Source organism: Nannospalax galili, unplaced genomic scaffold (genome assembly GCF_000622305.1).
Source record: "Nannospalax galili isolate Female #2095 unplaced genomic scaffold, S.galili_v1.0 scaffold634, whole genome shotgun sequence".
NCBI classification, from domain to species: domain Eukaryota; kingdom Metazoa; phylum Chordata; class Mammalia; order Rodentia; family Spalacidae; genus Nannospalax; species Nannospalax galili.
In genome coordinates, this window is record NW_008336853.1 from 1029941 (window position 1) to 1048246 (window position 18306).

Consider the following 18306-nt stretch of genomic DNA (forward strand, 5'->3'; position numbering starts at 1 on the left):
ATTGGAATTCCTGTGCCCACCCTCACTGAGTCATGAGGCTATCCCGTGGTCCCCGAGGAGAAAACATCAGGACCACAGGGAGAAGGCTCAGACCTGCGCGTTACCTTGTTTTCATTCACCCACAGAGGTGAACTACAGGCCAAAGCTGTGGAGTTGGAACATGAGACATTCCGAAATGCCAAGATGGCCAACCTATACAAGGCCAGCGTGCTAAAGAAGGTGGGCCAGGGGGCAAGCAGGGCAGAGCATGCTCAGGGTCAGAAAGTCAGCCACCACATTCAGAGGCCATCTGTCAGCCCCCTGGCCCTGGGAGTCATTGATATGGAGTAAAGCTCATTCTTGGCTAGCTAAAGGTGTTTCTAACCAACCCAATGGGAACTGGAACTTCCCCAGTTCCCTCTAATACCCAGAGGAAGAAGAAGACCTGGTTCAGGGCTAAGGTAGAGCTTGTGGGTGCAGTAATCTCCCTGCCTGTCCCTGTGTAGGTGGCCGAGATCCACAAAGCCTCTAAGGATGGGCAGCTCTATGACGTGGGAGGTGGCACCAAGAGCTGTAACACCAGGACTGAGCCCCCAGAGCCCAATGAGTATGACATCCCACCAACCTCACATGTGTACTCGGTGAGCAGCATCCCAGTCACATCGCAAACCTACATTCAAAGCAGGCTCCACTTGCCCTCTGTCCTCAGGTAGGATCAGCCTCTTGCTCTCTCCTGACATCACAACCTTGGCCCCAGGTGTCAGGAGATGGGGCAACTCTGCTCTGTCTACTGTGCCTTTGTCAGCTGTGGCCTCTTCTCACATCAGCCCAACCCCCATTGGTGTCCTGTTCGACTCTTGCCTCCCATATTCCTAAATGTCTAATTACATCCATAGTGGCCCTTGAGGAGGTCTGAGGTTCTGACCCTTCTGTGCTCTCCCTCCTCACAGCTCAAAGCCAAGAGGGTGGGAGCTGGCTTCCCCAAAGGCTCCTGCCCGTTCCAGACTGCCACTGAGCTGCTGGGAAAGTCTCATACCCAGAAGCAAGCTGCTGAGGCTGTGCAGGAAGGTGAGCAGGAGCCTCCTGGCTGGGACTGTGACCTCCAAGATGACGACAGGAGCAAGCCCCTTCCTGGGTGCAGAGCAGAGACCTCTGGGGGAAGTGCTCATTGTGGGGGGCCCTTCCCTGAGAAGAGGACAAAAGGCTCCTCCCAGGGCAACGCTGTGGCCAAGACCCAGGCCAACAAGAAACAGCAGCTCCTCGCTGCAGCAGCCCAGAAGGATTCCCAGAACATCACCCGTTTCCTCTGCCAAAGAACAGAAAGCTCATCTTCACCCACTTTAGTCCTGAGATCAGAAGGTACCAGCCCCTCCTGTGGGGGTATGCAGAGACCCTCCATGGTGCTAGAGAAGTACACAGAGGAAGAAGACAGAGCCCAGGGACATTTGATTGCTCCTCCTCAGATTGAGTGTTCTGGGGAGCTGCCGAGGTAAGAGCTCTGGTAGTCATGGAACTGTCTAGAATCCTTGTGGCAGCATCTGACCCCTTTGCACTGGACCTCTAAAGCTTGAGGTTCATTCCTCAGGTGGGCCCTGCTGGGCTGCCTGAGTCGAGGGAGCAACTGAACCTGGAGCTCTGATACTGCTTTTCCCTCTGGCTAGGACCTGCTCACAGAGAGACCAGGGGCCCTCTGGAGGTCAGTCCAGCCCTCTAAAGGAAACCCAGGCAGGCAAGCGGTCCAGACCCCAGCAGGTACTGTAGGGATGAGGCCTCGGGAGAGGGAGGAGGTTGGCAATGGGGTCAGGAGCTGGGTCAAGAGAAAAATCACGTCTGATACCCAGAAGCAGGTGGGATAGGCTAGAGGAAGCCACTTGGAGAGTGTGGCTTCCAGCAGAAAGGGCAGAGCCAGTGACGGGGAGTCCCAAGAGTGACCCCTTCATGCTATGGCTCTGTCCAGGAGAACCCAGAGAACAGGACTCAGAAGAGGCCTCGCCCCTCAACCTCAACCAAGCCCTCCATTTTGGCTGAAGTCAAGGGCAGAGCCTTAGCCGGTGATCACAGTACCATGAATGCTCAAGACCCCTGCCAGCTCTCAGCTCCTGTCATCTCGCTGAAAGAGGCTGCAGATGTCGTGGTCCGGTACTTGACCCCCTTCTATAAGGAAGGCAGGTTTACATCCAAGGTAGGGTGAATAGGCCCGCCCTTCTCATGCCTGGGACACATGGGTATAATGCAGGGAAAGTAGAGGGACAGGGAATGTTCACCCCAGAATGAAGTAGGGCAGAGCAGGCCAGGCCTTAGGCCAAGACCAGCTTCTGCTCTTCTGGGTTTGCTTTGTCCTTGTTGGCTGATGGATGGCTCTAGGTCTCGAGGCTCCTGCATGCACTTTCTCCTTCCTCTGCCTCTAGGAATTGTTCAAAGGCTTTGCCCGCCACCTCTCACATTTGCTGACTCAGAAGGTCTCTCCTGGAAGGAGTGGTGAGCACCATCCTTGGCCTGGGCCAGGAGGCACTGTGGGGGCGGAAGTGGGGGAAATCTGCCAGAAGAAAACTGGTCCTCACCATCTCTTGTGTTCCCTCCCCAATCTGCAGTGAAGGAAGAGGCCCAGAGCCTCATCAAGCAGTTTTTCCATGACCATACCCGGTGCGAGAGTGAAGCTGACTGGCATAGCCTGTGTAGCCCACAGAGATGACCCACTGCTGACTGGACAGGGTCAGCATCCTTCCTACTCTACCTTGGACAGGCCTGTGCCAGAGGCACCAGCTTTCTCAGGGTCCTTCCCTCTCTGACCAAACCTCACTTTGGAGGTGGCCCCGGATACCCAAATCAAGTGGGAGGCCAAAGGTCGGCCCACCTTCCTGCTTACAAAGCTCATGGTTCCTTCTCACAGCCTCCCTTGGCCCTTATGGCTGGGCATTCTGGGCCAGACCCCAGAGTAGGCAGTTGAGGTAGTGTGGCTGTTACAGGAAGAGTGCAGTGGTCCTCTGTCTTGTGCTTAAGTTCTCAGCCAGGCGAGGTCAGCTCCAAAGTACTGGGGCCTGCTAAGGTCTTCTACTGCCCTCCCTTCCCCATTTCCTTGAGATGCCACCTTCCAGCCTCTTCCCAGGTGCAGAGCTTGGAAGAGAGACAGCAGCAGACTTAAGGCCCCGATCAGCTGCTGTTCAGGAAAGCCAGACCTGAGATGTTTACAAGAGAATAAAGTCCTATTTGTCGTGATACACGCACATGCACGTACACATTCCTTTTCTTGGGAGTTTTATTTGCTCAGCTGCTTCTCACAGGGACTATGCTAAAGTGAGTAAGGGCCTTGGAATGGAAATGCCCCGAGTGGGCATTTTCCCCTGACTGGACAATGTCAGATGCCTAAGCGAAGTTCCTACAGCCCCCTACTCTAGGTTCAGTTCACCTCAGAGGGAATGTGTCTGCTTATTTTCCCAGTTGACGTCACTGTGGCAGCTCCTGCCTCATGACCACCACTTGGGCTGTGCTTCCACAAGTTTCAGAGCAGGGCCAGGTAGTGAAGGCCAAATCAGAACCACCTGCCAGCATCCAAGGCAAACCGATGAGACCTGAGCCAAGGACAGGCCACCTCTTCATCACTACCTCAGTTGAGGCCTGGCCACTGAGTGGAAGTCATGCTGCTGTTCAGCAGGAAGATGATGGTGTACTGCAACTCCTGGGCCTGCCAGACAGAGGTAGATCAGCATTGTTTCCCACCCCTGCCTACCACCTCTGCCCATACTGCTCCTGAGCAAGGGCCACTGGCTTGGGCCTGGGTTCCTGGTACACACCATGGCTGGGTGGACACATACACTTCTTCCTTCCCAGGACAGCAGAAACCATAACCACTCACCTGTGGCAGCTCCATCCAAATGGTCTGGGGCTTGTCAGCAGAGCCATAGTTGAGTTCCAGACCAGGCGGCCCATTTTCCTCCAATGGGCTTAGCAGTTGGACCCGCTGCAGGTCCTTTAGGGTGATGGAGCAGCACAGTTTCTGGGGTAACAAAGACAGCAGAAGTTGGCTCTGGGTAGGGGGTGGCAATACATGGGTGAAAGGACTAGCCCAAGGTGTCCCATGTCAGCCCAGAGACAGAAACCACCTACCTGGGAGCTAGAGTCCATGAGGACAAGGTGCTGGTGGTTGAGTCCCAAGAGGATAGGTCCCGGGAGGACTATCTTACTCACTCGAAGCACCATATACACAGTATAACCAAAGAGGGGCAGCTGGCTTGTGGCCTCTGGGGGTAGAGAGAGGTCAGTCCTGACTACAGGGTCCCTGGGACCTGCCTTACTTTCCCCCCCTGGGCAGGTGAACGGTGGCCAGGCATAGAAGCCTCCTCACCTTCCCATCCTCACCCCTTCCCTCCTGGGCTTTGAGCCTCTACCTAGCAGTCCTTGCCCCAGACTCACTGATGAAGCTGATCTGTGCTGTCTGGGAGCTGTGTCCTTGCAGCTGCCTCAGCTCCTGGTCCACCAAGTTCTTTATGTTGGCCATGTTCACCTGCCATTGCAGTGGCTTGGGAATGTAAGCCAGCAGCTCTTGCCTAGGGTACACAGCCTGGGTCATTGAGGCCCATGGCCATTGACCTCCTGCTGCAGGTGGGGGCCTGTGGTGCTAAGTAAGTAACTGAACTTGTGCCTGCTAAGGATAAGATAAGAACTCCAAGGCCTTGTCTAGGATCAGGTTGGAGAGAGGTGAAAAGGACTCGGTACTCTAGACCAGTCTGATTAGGGCAGGAAAGGTTAAATGACCTTGACCTTGGAAGAGGAAGGAAAATGGTAAGCAGGAGAAACCCATGTTTGGTGCTGAGGTTGGGGTGGTGGTGCTGACAGGAGGGGTTAGACTGAGCTCACATACTCTGAGGGGGGACTCTTGCTGGCTTTGCTGAGGTGCTGGAGGGCAGCCAGCTGGGCAAGTTGAGCATCTGCCTGGGCACTAGCCATCAGCTTCCCGTGTAGGTAGTCCCGTAGCACCTAAGGGGGTAAGATTGTAAGGGGGCAGTTGGTGGCCCTTCCAGCTGCCAAAGATCCACTTTGTTGTGGGGAGGGGGTCCAGAGGTTGCCTAGGCAGGAATTTCACCCTCTAGTGGCAGCAGCCCTGCGTAGCAGTCTCTGGGCAGGGGGCTGACCTGGCTATAATGAGTTTCGATGTAGGTGGGGTGATCAAAGTGCAGTGGGGTTTCCCAGCCAAGACGCCGGCTGTGCAGACTCATGTCCTTGTCTGTCACCACATTGTTGAGGTACTCATGGGACGACAGTGGCCGGACAAGCTCACCTATACAGGGAACCCAAGCCAGCACTGACCACAGGTGGCCCCACTGCCCTGGCACATAAGTTACCTTCCCACGAAGCAGGCAGTGGCCCGATGGATAAGACTACCTCCCATATATACATGCAGCCTTGTCTCCCCTCCCCTCCCCTGGGCTCACCTTCCCCTTTGATGAGGAAGAGGGCAAATTCCTGCACTTCCTGGGGGTCTGTGATGCCCATCTGTCCACATAGCTCCTCCAGCACTTCTCCCGCCACCTGGGCACAGGAACAAGGCTATGGTGATGGGGAAGGAGGCTGGGGTCCCAGAGCTGAGGCTCTTGGGCTCTTCCTTGGCAGCCCCTGCTCACCGTGAATGTGTAGATATTCGTCCTGTAGTCCACAGCCCCAGGGAGGTGAATTAGAAACAAGCGAACTGCTTGCTTTTTCTGTCAGGTGAGTTGTAGAGTTAGTCGTAGGCAATCAGAGATCCCAGCTTTTCTGTGGACATTGTCAAACCCGCCCCCTCCACCCCAGAGGAGTCACAGAAGGCCCATCTGCCCACCCCTAGTACCAGAAAAGCTTGCATTTCACCAGGTGGTGGCAGCTGCTGACGCCCCCCATATTTGACTGTGCGCTGGAGGTTCTCCTGGCTGTTCTGGGCCAGCTCTGCAGAGGGCCAGAATGAATGGATGTCTCAAGTGTGTCCAAGCCCATTACAGGCAGGGAGTTCTCAGCCCCGGAAGTCCTGTTTCTTTCCCTCCCATGGACACCTTGGTTAGGGCTTGAATCCTGCAGGAACTTGGTCACATAGGGCATCAGAGTGGTGGATGGTGCAAAGAAGCCTGTGAAGAGGCTGAGGATACTCCAGCCCAGAGCACAGTGCTCCCTGTGGGACAGAGAGCCTGGGTTTCAGGCTGGCCAGACCACAGTGCAGTGGTGCCCTGAGTCTCCTGCCCCACCATCCCTACTCACGGATGGGGGTGTCCTGTGACCTGCTTGATGACCTGGCAGTACATCTCATCTCTGAGGTCTTCCTCTCGGCACAGCTGTGGAAAAAGAGTAGGTAGGTGGAGCAGGGGCAGGACAGTAGTGCCGAGGGATGCTGCCATGAGTGATGGCTAGGGCCTGATGTTAGGGAGAAATAGTGCCAATGATGGTGGGCTGGAGGTGAGTCAAGGTGACATCCCAGTAGTCATCTCTCAGTCTGCCTCAACATGTGACAGCACCTGCCCAGCCCAAAAATGCTCACTTATGTTTTTTTTTAATACCATGCTAGGGACTAAACCCAGGGCCTTAAAGAATGCTGGACAATGGAGCTGGAGAGATGGCTCAGCAGTAAAGAGTGCAGAGGACCAGAGTCCAGTTCCCAACACCTACATTAGATAGCTCACAACCACCTATAACTCCAACTCCAAGGGGATCCAACACCCTTTTCTGGCTTCTTCAGGCACCTACACACAATGTGCACAAACACACAGATACACAGACTCAAAACTCTTAAAGGAAAAAAAAAAAAAGAACGCTAGACAAGGGGTCAGTGAGATAGTGTGTAAGAGTATTTGTCTGATAGCCTGAGTTCTATCCCATCAACTCACATGGTGGAAGGAGAGAACTAACTTCTGAAAGTTGTTCTATGACCTTTGTGTATGCCTACACACATGAATACACACTGACTAAATGTAAAATAAAATTTAAGAAGCTTGGACAAGTGCTTTGTAGCACTGCGGTAAGTGCCTAGCACTGGTTATTGTCTTTCAACTTCTTTCACCTGCTTCTCTGAGCCTTCTTGGTTGGTGCTGGCTTCCCCATCCCCTCTACTGTATGCTTTGGTTTCTTTGAACTCTCCCATCTGACTCAGTTCCTGCTTTCAACCCAGGGTGTCCCTTGAACTCCAGGCCCCCCATTTGGAAGTCTGGGATTTCAGCCCTGCCATGTCTGAAACAGATACTCTGCCAGCCCAGATCTACTCCACATTGAAGCTGATATCTGCTCTGGCCTCATGCACACAGCAAACCCTGGCTGACTCTGAACCTTCCCACCTCTCCCCTTTGCTACTTGCCTCTGAGTCCAGACCAGCACCCTCTCTTACCTGGAGTTGTTAAAGTAACTTCTTTTTGTCCCTAATCCATAAAATCTCAACCAGAGTGACCCTGTGAAATGTGAATAAAGCCTCCCCAAACCGGGCCAGTGGTTCCTATCAGAAAACTGTCAGTTTGATTGTGAAAACTCAAGTCTCTGTAATGGCCTACAAGGCCTCCATCCCCTACCTGTTCTCACCCACCTCTGTCCCCACGCTTGCTCATTGGACTCTAACCATGCTGATCTTGCTGGTGTTTAGGCTCATCCTCTCTTTCGGACTGTCACCCTGCCTAAATGTCCTGTCCCCATGCACATAGCTCATTCCTCCTCCTCAGAGCCCTGTCACAAAACCACCTCTCCAGCAGCAGCCACTTCCCATGGCTTAATATTTGTCCAAAGCATCTTCACTCCCAGACACATGCCCTTGTTGACAGTCTCCCATGAGGTTGTACACTGCAGGGTAAACTTAGCCTCTTGGGTTCACAGACCCTCAGCATGTTGTAGGTGCCCAGCGCATATGTTTGAATGATTGGAAAGAATAGAGACAATTTAACTTAGTTACTTCTAGTTTTGAAATGTATTTGAAGGGGTTGGCAAGACGGCTCGGCGTATAAAGGTGCTTAATTCCATCCCCAGAACCCACATAGCAGAAGGAGAGAACCAAGTTCTACAAATTGTTCTCTGACCTCCATATGCATGAGCACACACAAAAATAAAATGAAATGGGGGCTGGAAAGATGGCTCAGTGGTTAAGAGCACTGGCCGTTCTTGCAGAGGACCCGGGTTTGGTTCCTAGCACCCACATAGCCACTAACAACTGGGATCCAACACCCTCTTCAGGCCTCTATGGGCATTGCATGACATGGGTACACTTACACACATGCAGGCAAAACATACACTAAATAAAAAAGTATATAATGATGGCCAGGTATGGTGGCACACACCTTTAATCCTAGCACTTGAGGGGCAAAGGCAGGCAGACCTCTTGAGAGTTCAAGGCCAGCCTGGTCTACAAAGTAAGTTCCAGGCCAGCTGGGGCTACAGGGAGACCCCATCTCAAAAAGACCCAAAAAAGTGTGTGTGTGTGTATATGGAGAGAGAGAGAGGTATTCATAGGCATATGAATAACACAAATGGTAGTGAAATGGAAAGTTTAGGAGACGAGAATGTCACATTTACATGTTCCTATGGAAACTTTGATTTTTAAATTTTATTTGCTTTTATGTATATGAGTGTTTTGCCTGCATGTATGTAAGTACATCCATGTCATGCAATGCCAGTGGAGGCCAGAAGAGAGCGTCAGATCCTCTGGAACTGGACTTATAGATGGTTGTTAGCCCCATGTGGGTCCTGGGAACTGAACCTGGGTCCTCTGCAAGAGCAGTCAGTGCTCTTAACCACTGAACCATCTCTTCAGCCCCTATGAAAATTATCTGAATATTTGTTTTATATGGACTTTTAGTCAGTCTTCAGATATACTACCAAAGAATATCTCAGCTGTTGGGCAAGGATTTGTAGCTTGTACAATAGCAGAATAGCTCCAAAACTTAAGTGCTGTGAGCTATTTTGAAAACAAAGTGTCCTGAAACAATTGGACAGCCAGGAATGGGGCAAAGGTGAGAGAAAGAATAGTGACCAAGGAGGGAGGGCTCCATTCAGGCCTAGGCAGGAAGAAGCACTCAAGGCTCACACTGCCGCTCACAGCTCTCGCTTACCTTCAGCAGCTCATAGAGCAGAACCAGCTCATCCTTGCTCCGGGGCTTAGACTGGTCCCCCATAAACTGCATCAGAACTGCAGGCAGGATATGGAGCATAGTAAGCGGGACCACCTGACATCTGATGCCCCACTCTTCAAGCATACATGCACCAGCGAGGACAGTTGTCTCCAGTTTTGTTGAGGGAAATTTGGAGAGTGCCCAAGGCCACATACAGCAAGTAGTGTCAGCTGGACCCATCCAGTACCTTCCAGCCCAAAATGACACACAGCCCACAACCCATAGGAGGGCACACAAATTGGATGGGCAGAACCAGGGAGAACTCAATAAGGGATCCAGGTGCCCACGTCCAAGGCACTGTGGACATGGAGACCAAAGATGCCTGCAGCCACTCACCCTGGAAGCCAGCCACAGCCTGCTTGCTCATGTCATCATTTCTGAGGTCGATGAGGGATTCCTGGATGGGAGCCTGTGGCCAAAAAGGCTTGGCTGTGGATCTGGGGCCATAGGAGTCAGAAGGCAGATCCTTGGGCCAGATTCCTTCCCACCTGGCTCCTTACCTTGCTGTACTGTACCAAGTTGACTGCGGCCTTCTTGGCACTTCCACCTGTCTGGTCCAGCCTGGAGGGCAGAGGGAAAAAGTCCCACTTAACTTGACTCTCCTGACCTTGTTCCAGACTGCAGAGCCAATGGTAAGGGCAGTGGCCTGCTGGCTCTGGGCAGAAGACTCATTTTGGGAAGTCTGAGGACAGACAGGCACAGGGGTACTTACAAGACAGTTCAGGGTACTTACAAGAGAAGAGACTTCCGGAAATAGCGCAGGGCAAATTCCTGCATGGTGTAGTTGTGGGAATCAGTGGACAGAGAGCTATAGGCCGTGAAGGAGGTGGCCTCTGAGTCATCACTGGGTGCTTGGCTCCTGGGACGGGCAGGGCGCTGGGAGCACAGGAAATCTCATACCCCAGTGCTCTGTCCAGAGGCCCTGCCCCTGCACCATCTGCAGTCTTGCCCCCATGCCCATCAGATCCAAGAGGACTAACACCAGAAGCCAGGGAAGTCAAGATTGTTTATTAGGCTCTCTGAACCAAGTACCACGTGGGAGTCAGAGGGGTATAGGGCCCAGCCCCTGCCCGCAGGGGCTTACAGTCTTGCTGGGGAGACAAGGCAAGAAATCAGGAGAAGGTCTCAACACACCAAGGACTGCCCACCAGGCCACAGGAAGTAAGCAGCCCCTGAGGCAATCGTGCCCTTTCCTTCTGAGACTCCTAGTTAGGACTCGCCTTCACCTCCTGTCTTCCTCACCTCCTGAGCCGGCCCTGGCTCCCTGAGCTGCTGTGGCATACTCTTCCGCTGCCAGCTGTTCCTCTGTCCCAGGGAAAAGGAGAAGTCCGGAGCAGCCGCTGGCTGCACCATATCAGCAGGAAAGAGTCCCGATCGGCCCCCAGCAGAGCCAAACTGCCAGCCTAGAAAGCATTCCCAAATGCTGGCTCGCCCACCTCAGGCCCTGTCCCTTAGTGGCCTCCCTGAGCAAACCCCTCTGCCAGCCCTGGAGATACCTGGCTCCAGAGTAGCCACTGGCAAGAGCTTAATGAGGTCCCCACGGTGGAAACTGAGGAGACTGTGGTCATCAGTGATGTAGCTGCGCAGAGCGATGACATAGCCAGAGTTCTGTGGGCAGGTGGGTGAGTGGGTCAGGGAGCAACTGCCTGCCCTAGATGTCCTCCCTCCACCCAGGACCTGGGAGCATCAGGGACCTTACTTAAACTCACAGCCTCACCCCAGGTATACCCTACTCCCCATCAGACCACACTTGCCTTCTTGAGCTCACTTAGGAACTCTTCCACCATGGCCTTGATGGCCCTCGCCCTCGCTGTGTGCAGCACCAGCTGCTCACTCTTCAGCGACAGCTCCAGGGTGGAGTTACTGCAGCACTCTACACCCAGCACCTCAGCAAAACTATGCATAGGGTAGGAGTGTGAGTTAGGGACCATCTTGCCACCCATCCCCCAGCCCAGGCTCCAGGCCAGCTCACCTGTAGGAGCAGAGTGTCTTCAGCCGGTCCAGGTGGAAGCTAGAGTCTTTGGTGACCTTCAGCAGTCTCAGTCCCCGGTGAGACACACCCAACAGCTGTACATCACTGCCACTCTCTCCCTGTCAGGAAGGCGGATGGGTCACAGCCAGGCTCCTGGCATTGCCCAGATGCCTGGAGTTCCACGGGGCTGGTGGCATCCTTTGTCTTTCTCCTGCACCCCAGGCCTGTTGGCCCTGCCTGTGGACACTGAGGTCCAAAGTTGAGCTGCATCCCTACTTCCAAAGCTCAGCATCACTGACCGAGACTGGAAAGATGCGGGAGAAGTAATTGGCCCAGTTGTCTCGGGCAGCCACCACAATACGCTTTTTGACGCTGTCTTCGGCAGTGTCAAGGGAGTCCAGGCCCACCTCCAGGTCTCCTGTGGGCAGGAGGGGCATGTGCTATCCTTAGGTCTCCCTGCTTGCAGAGTGTTCCCAAGATAATTTCCCCCTCAGGGCAGGTCTAGCCCTACACCCCAGCTCCCCAAACCCATACCCAGCAGGTCTTTCATTTTGTGCCGCTCATCCGGGGAAATCCGAATGCAGGACTCTGCAAAGGTGTCCCGCAGGATCTGGAGGCAGAGCCAAGTAGTCAGCACAGATGCTGGGGCTGGCCAGAGCCCACCCCAGAGCAGCCATGGATGTGCATGGAGGAAAGGTAGAAGAGCTCAGTGGAGGCACCTCCATCTGGCAGTGCTGTCTGAGTACTACTAGAGCCACAAGTGGAGCAGGGAGGGACAGAAGGTTCCCAAGTCCAGGATCATGTCAAAACCTACAGCTCTCCTTCCCATCCTACAGGGACCCACACATTCTTCCCTTTGGCTTCTCCACCCGAAGCCCCTGCCATCTGCTGCTGATTGGTTAGCTGAGATATACCACAGTTTATGAAGGGCCTGGTGTGTGCGGGAGCCTGTCCCATGTACACTGCTTGGAATCCTCATCTGTAAAACTAAGTTGACCGTGGTCTCTGCTTCATAGGGATGTTGTGAGGCAGGGCTTGCACACAGGAAGTGTCCTAAATGTCAGTTGCTATTGTGCCCCTCACATGGCTATTAACCCAGCCCAGGTTAACCTAGGGGTCCCCAGGATGCAGTCTGCCTGCAGGTGGGACAGGTGGGTAGACAGGTCAGACTCTCACCTGCTGGCAGAGAAGGCTGAGGCAGTAGGGGTGGCTGAAGTTCTCCCGGGGGTAGAATACCTAAAGCAGTGTGGGAAGAGCAGAGATCATGCCAGGCTGTGCCTCACCCATCTCTGCCCTCATAGGCCCAACCTGGAGAACCAGCCTTGAAAAAGCGGCTCATGAGGAGGGGATATTGGGGTTCCATGTTAGGATCTTTTTTTTTTTTTTCCTTTTTTGGTCCTTTTGAGACAGGGTCTCCCTGCAGCCCCAGCTGTCCTGGAACTCACTATGTAGACCAGGCTGGCCTTGAATTCACTGAGATCCGCCTGCCTCTGCCTCCCGAGTGCTGGGACTAAAGGTGTGCGCCACCATGCCCAGCTATCCATGCTGGGATCTCTCACAGTCTACCACTTCCCTGACAGCCCAAAGAGGCTAGGCTGAGGCCCCACCCCAATGCCCACCTCTTTGCGTAGGAACAGCTTCCAGGGTGCACTGGCATAAGAGAAGCACACGCTACCAGAGGGCACAAGGAGCTGTGTGGAGACCCCCTGGTCCTTCATGGGCTCTGTCAAGGCTGGTAGGAGGAGGGAGAAAGGGCCTCAGGCAAGGGTTGCCAGATCTAGGATTGGGATGTGGGCAGCCTCATCCTTTCGGGACTGTCAACCTCTAGCCACTTCACTATACCACCCTTGCCACAAGCCTTCATTTCCAGGAAGTCTGAGCTTCTCCTAGTGTCCCTGATCACATCCGCCACAGTCACTAAGTTCCTCATAGAGCTGTCAGGTCTACATCAGGGACAACACCCTGTGTATCAGTGTCAGACAGGCCCCAGGGTGCCTCAGACCCTCCCTGGATAGGAATGCGGAAGTCAGGGCTCCAAAGCTCCAAAGTCCAGAAGCCCAAACAACTGGCCTCAGCCTAGTGGCGATGACTTTAGCCATGGTCCCAAAGAGGCTGTTCTGTGTCTTGCTACCACCTCCAAAGGCTCACAGCACAAGGGGTCATAAATTCCTCACCGTGAATCTCTGCTGAAGGAGTCCTGGGTTCCTCAGGTGGAGGCAGTGGGGGTGCTGGTGGAGCTGGGGGTATCTGGGCCGTGGATGGGCTTGGGCCAAACAAGTCCCGAAGGGGTTCCTGCTTTTCCTTGATGGAGATGGAGGGCTCGAGTCGTGGCCGGGACTTGGGTCGAGGAGCCACGGCTGGTGGGGAGCCCCTCCCTAGGTTAGGAGACACTGTCTGGGGGACACAGAGAAGGTACAAGGCCAAGTTTACCCTGAGAGCTCAGGACTCCTGAGCTGATCAGCCCATACCCTGGAGGGGATGAATGGGGGCTCACCGAAGGGGGTGAGTCAGCACCATTTATCCCTAGCTTAGCCAGAGCCTCATCCTTAGGGTCGTTTTTCTTCTGAAAAGTTTTGAAGGGCCTCAAGGAGGAAAGAAGAAGTTACTAGTCTGTAGGGTGATTCCCTAAGAGACAAATAGCCTTGGCTACCTGTCCCTGGGCCCTACCTGGTGGGTTGCACAGGCACAGGCACAGGGCCTGGACGGCTCTGGTACATACGGATGATGTTACGAATTTCCCTGCTGGGTTCTGGCCGCTGAGTTGTGGAGTTGGAGCTCTGCACTGTGGGTGCCCTGCTGGGTTCTGGCCGCTGAGTTGTGGAGTTGGAGCTCTGCACTGTGGGTGTCCTGCTGGTTTTTGGTTGCTGAGGAGTAGACCTGCTCACTGTGGGTACCTTCCCCTGGGCCAGCTCTTCCTCCCCTGCTGACTCTGCCTCATCTTCTTTTGCAGCTTTGGTCCTGCTTTGTTTGGGTGGCTTCTTCACAGCTGGGGGAGGAGGAGGGGACGCAACTGACAGGAAGAGGAAAGATGATTAAACACTGTACCTAAATGCGGCAGTCCTGGAACCCCTGCCCGCTACCCACCTTCTCTCGTTTCCTCCTCTTCCTCCTCTTCCTCCTCTGTCTCCTCCTGGGGGATCTGAACCTTGACCGGAGGCTTCACCTTCTTTACCTTGATCTGCTGCTGCCCTGTGAATGGCCTGCTCTGTCACCTATGTCTGTCCAGGAGCCTACTTGTCTGGGCTCCGGGACAGGTCACACAGACAAGAAGCCAAGTGCGCCCTCCCCTTCCCTGACTGGGCTATAGGCATTGGCCAACTTTCCATGTGGGCATCCTCACCCATCTTCTGGAAATAGTCCCGTTTCTGTTGGAAGCTCCTGGGGTGCTGAGGCATACCTTCAGCCTCCTCTGGAGTCTCCTCCTGGCAGAAGGGAGAAGTGAGAAGCAGTTCCAGCCAGCCATGTCCCTACACTCTGCAGCATCCCCCTCTGATCACTTCTCTGAACCATCTTACCCACCGTCCCATTGTCTCCCCCTACCCAGCCCCCTGCCTGGACTTGGTTCCTTACTCTAACATAGACATCTGCAGGTTCTAGATCACACTCTGGCTTCTCTTTGGGGGCAAGAGGCTTCTTGGGCTTGGGAGCAGCAACAGCTGAGGGTTGGGCCTGGGAGGCAGCCCTAGAGGCCTGTACTTGTTGCTGGTGTCTCTGGGTCTGCTGCTCTAAGGACAGGCTCATGGCCTGGGTGGTCATCTGCTGGGCCTTAGAAAGAGAGATGACAGGTCAGGAAAAGCCTTGGTTAGCCCTGCCCCAACACCTGCAACTCCCCTGGGCAGCCCCACAGACCCAGCTGTTCTTACCAGAATCAGCGCCTGCTGATTGATGAAGTTCTGCTGCTGGACTGCCAGCTGCCTTGAATCCACACTAGGAAGCAGGGGCTGCGGCTGTGGTGGCACCATCATGGCTGTGAGAACAGCAAGTGGCCAACACAGGTAAGTGCCAGGGCTGGGGTTGAGTCTCTTGGTTCCAGGTGCTCTCTGGATCGAGCAGGACCCTTCCCACTCCAGTCCTGGCAGCTTCTGTCCTGGTGCCCTTGGCCAGCCTCACCTGGAACTGTGGGGATGGTGGGGACTGTGCCCATTCCTGGCATCATAGGCATGGGTGTGGGCACCATGGCTGGCTGGTATCCAGGCATCTGCATCATCCCTGGGTACACTAAGGGAACAGGGTCTCTCAGATATGTCCCTACCTGAGCCCACATACCTTCTCCCTCCAGTCCCAGGCAAAAAGAACATTAGTCACTGGGGTGCTGACTAAAGCACCCATCCAGTTGCCTTAGGGCATGCAGACCACTGCTGCCAGTGCTGCCGGGCCTGGAAGGCCCTAAAGGAACATCAGCTCTACTCACCCATGGGGTAACCCTGCTGTGTGGGTCCAATAGAGCCCCCTCCCTTCATGCGGCTGTTCAGGGCCCAGCCTTGCTCCAAATCCTGAAGGATGATGGTTACAATGTCAGAACTAGAGACTGAAAACAACAGAAGTGGCCAAGCCCCAGAACCAAAACAAAGGAGGACGGTAGGACACTCACACTGACGCCTGGGGAGAGGACAGGCTGGAACAGGTGGTCCAGGAAGCCATCCAAATTTCCAGACGTCCTGGCCCCTGTGGGACAGGAGTAAGTTGGTACATCCACGGCAGTAAGAGGCTGCATCTCAGTCCATTCCTGGTACTCTGCCAACCTCAGGGTGCCTTACTTACCTAGGGGGCCTGTGTTAGGTAGTGTTGGGGCTGGACCTGGAGGGAGTCCTGGGGGTAGTGGGGGGGCCTGGACCCCAGGGGCTGGGGGTATATCCTCAGTTCTGTAGGAAACAGTGGTTCTAGTTAAGGGGGATATTATAGAGGTTGATTCCAAGAGGTGGGTAGAGGTTTAGATGGGAGGGCTGGGACTTTGACAAGCTAATGCACCACAGGATGGCAGAGTAGCTCTTGGGGTTACTAGCCAGGGCAGGAGCAAGCTAGGGCAGAGGATGGGTGGCACCTACAAGCCAAGAGGAGTGATGGGGTAGCTGTGGGGATCAACTGGACCTCCCAAGTCCTCAGTCTGGCCGATCAGGTCCAACACAAAGTCGCAGCCAGCCAAGTCCTGCCAAGCATCCCCAGAATGCAGTGACACAGACCAGCCGCGAGGGGGCACCTCCAGGCCTCTGGGTGGGACAGAGTAGCAGACAGAGTGGAGTTGTGAGGGAAATGGATGGGAAGAAGACAATCCTTCAAGGGCAAAGGGGTGGAGAACAAGCCATGGAGGTGTCTGGGGAAGAGTCTCAGAGGCCCTTCCAATGACCTCTCTACCCCAAGTGTGAGTCGCAGGGCTAGGAGCTCAGCCGCTTGCAGATGCTCAGTTTTCCTAAAACCCTTAAAACCCTTCCAGTTACCTCTAGGCTCACACACTCTCATTCTCCAGCCTATGGAGTTAGAATCTGGGCCCTAGTCTCTCAATGGCCCTTGTTTAGAATCTCTATGCTTTGTTCTCTGTTTGGAAAGTACAGTTGGATCCTGTCCACTTACCTTAAAAGCCCTTCCTTTTCCCTGCCCCTTGGGGAGCAGCCCCCATCCCTGGGCCCTGGGGGACATGCAGTGGGAGAGTGGTCTGGGAGGACAAGGGTAGGGACAATGGTAAGTGGTCAGGGCTCATTCTGGAGCCCCCATACCTGCTCTGTAGGATGTACCCTGCAAATTGTTCTCCTGTGGTCCAGGATTCCACCTCTGCGGAGTAGTTCTCCTCTGCAGGGAATGGGGGTGAGGCAAGGGTGAGGGACAGGACTCTACCCTGACAGTAAGTGCCTACTATCCCCACTCTGGACAAGAGAGAGGAACATGAGGGTCACAGGGCAGGGTGGCAGGGGCTGAGAGAGGAAGGGAGCAGGGAGGGTGGAGGGCAGAGCTGGCTCCACCGGGCTGAGGGAAGCAGCCATCACCATTGAATGTGAACACATCCAGCGCCATGCGGCCCCGCCGCCATCCAGCTGTCCACTCTAGCTGGGTGGGTGGGTGGGCCCGTGAGGCCATGGGGGCCAGTGGTGTCTGCTCCAGGGCTCCCAGCAGCTTGTGCTGGCACAACGCTGCCATACCCCGGGGGGCCTGGTCGGATACGAATCTGCAGGGACAACAACAGGGCTGCTGCAGGGTAGGGTGCATAGATCCCATTCACCAGGTCCCACAGACTGGTCTGGGTTGCTTACTTGAGCAATGGCTTCTGCAGGGCAGGTGTTGGCGGAAAGGCACTGAGCAGGATGGCCATCAGAGCCCAGCCACGCTGACTCTGCTGCTCATCTGGGTTGCGCCACAGCTGGGCCACAAGCTGGCTGAAGAGCTCGTCCCGAAGTCCCAGCCGGTGCTGTGCCTGCCGCACCAGGTATGTGCCCATGGTCTGCTCCTGCCAGGGCAACAGGGATCCGTCCCCTAGGAGCCGCAGCATCTGTCAACACAAAGCCAGGGTAGGGCAGGCAGTGCAGGGCCCCCGGGCACCCTTCCAGTCCCTGCAGTGGCTGCCTTGTCCCTCTTTGATGTGTCACTCACCACTTTGTTGATCTGTAGAGCATGCTGAGGGTTCTCACCATTCAGCCGAGTCAGAGGCTTATCCAGTGGCTGCCCTGGGGTAGACAGAAATGGCTCCTACAAGGAAGGAGGGTGACAAAGTGTTTGTCTTCTGTGCTGACCAGTAGGTGGACACTCCTGGAGGCGCCTCCCAAAGCATGCAGCCTGGGAGAGGGAGAGACACTGGTGCATAAAGGCATCTTAGAAATACAGCTTAATTGTTCTTTGTGTGTGTATGTTTATGTGTGGTGCATGCACATGTGTGTACAGGTGTGTGCACCAGAGGACAGCAGGTGTCTTCTCTGTCATTCTTTGCTTTACCTGCTTTCCTTTTTTATTATTTTTATTTTATTGTAGCATGTGTGTAAGTGCACCTGTGTTGTGCAATGCCAGTGAAGGACAGACGAGGGTGTCGAATCCCCTGGAACTGGAGTTATGGATGGTTGTTAGCCACCATGTGAATGTTCTGCAAGAACAACCAGTGTTCTTAACTGCCGAGTCATGTCTCCAGCCCACCCCCTAATTGCTCTTTAATTAGGAAAATGGATACTCATTGTGCAGAATATTCAGAAAACATCAAAAAGGATGAAAGAAATAGAAAGAAAGAAAGGAAGGAAGGAAGGAAGGAAGGAAGGGAGGGAGGGAGGGAGGGAG

At 54.5% G+C, this 18306-nt stretch overlaps 2 protein-coding genes across 8 annotated transcripts in view; one reads left to right on the forward strand and one right to left on the reverse strand.

Moving 5' to 3' along the window:
• Positions 1-3535, forward strand: part of Recql5 (RecQ like helicase 5) — a 42127-nt gene extending 38592 nt beyond the window's left edge. For 3 of the 7 annotated variants that reach the window (XM_008831394.3, XM_008831395.3, XM_008831396.3), the window contains 7 exons: positions 126-219; positions 486-620; positions 930-1468; positions 1641-1731; positions 1937-2161; positions 2388-2457; positions 2571-3197. In XM_008831394.3, coding sequence (XP_008829616.1) covers positions 126-219; positions 486-620; positions 930-1468; positions 1641-1731; positions 1937-2161; positions 2388-2457; positions 2571-2671 — 1255 coding nt within the window. In that variant the 3' untranslated portion in view covers positions 2672-3197. Of the gene's footprint in view, positions 1-125; positions 220-485; positions 621-929; positions 1469-1640; positions 1732-1936; positions 2162-2387; positions 2458-2570; positions 3198-3417 lie in introns of those variants that run through there. The other 4 variants (XR_003849271.1, XM_029562696.1, XM_029562698.1 and 1 more) reach the window with 4 other exon arrangements.
• The window catches only part of Myo15b (myosin XVB), a 41018-nt gene continuing 25929 nt past the window's right edge, over positions 3218-18306 (reverse strand). The window contains exons 26-64 of the mRNA XM_008831390.3: positions 17635-17730; positions 17298-17533; positions 17034-17212; positions 16767-16839; positions 16101-16262; positions 15817-15917; positions 15647-15720; positions 15467-15548; positions 15166-15273; positions 14919-15022; positions 14626-14820; positions 14396-14477; positions 14140-14244; positions 13723-14065; positions 13550-13637; positions 13230-13449; positions 12675-12787; positions 12232-12291; positions 11590-11665; positions 11355-11473; positions 11056-11174; positions 10838-10979; positions 10580-10691; positions 10326-10486; positions 9817-9959; positions 9584-9644; positions 9420-9492; positions 9024-9100; positions 6202-6275; positions 6000-6115; positions 5801-5895; positions 5598-5675; positions 5409-5505; positions 5109-5254; positions 4838-4953; positions 4390-4523; positions 4084-4217; positions 3833-3973; positions 3218-3661 (exon numbers count right to left, since the gene is read on the reverse strand). Coding sequence (XP_008829612.2) covers positions 3584-3661; positions 3833-3973; positions 4084-4217; positions 4390-4523; positions 4838-4953; positions 5109-5254; positions 5409-5505; positions 5598-5675; positions 5801-5895; positions 6000-6115; positions 6202-6275; positions 9024-9100; positions 9420-9492; positions 9584-9644; positions 9817-9959; positions 10326-10486; positions 10580-10691; positions 10838-10979; positions 11056-11174; positions 11355-11473; positions 11590-11665; positions 12232-12291; positions 12675-12787; positions 13230-13449; positions 13550-13637; positions 13723-14065; positions 14140-14244; positions 14396-14477; positions 14626-14820; positions 14919-15022; positions 15166-15273; positions 15467-15548; positions 15647-15720; positions 15817-15917; positions 16101-16262; positions 16767-16839; positions 17034-17212; positions 17298-17533; positions 17635-17730 — 4713 coding nt within the window. The 3' untranslated portion in view covers positions 3218-3583. The remainder of the gene's footprint in view (positions 3662-3832; positions 3974-4083; positions 4218-4389; positions 4524-4837; positions 4954-5108; positions 5255-5408; positions 5506-5597; positions 5676-5800; positions 5896-5999; positions 6116-6201; positions 6276-9023; positions 9101-9419; positions 9493-9583; positions 9645-9816; positions 9960-10325; positions 10487-10579; positions 10692-10837; positions 10980-11055; positions 11175-11354; positions 11474-11589; positions 11666-12231; positions 12292-12674; positions 12788-13229; positions 13450-13549; positions 13638-13722; positions 14066-14139; positions 14245-14395; positions 14478-14625; positions 14821-14918; positions 15023-15165; positions 15274-15466; positions 15549-15646; positions 15721-15816; positions 15918-16100; positions 16263-16766; positions 16840-17033; positions 17213-17297; positions 17534-17634; positions 17731-18306) is intronic.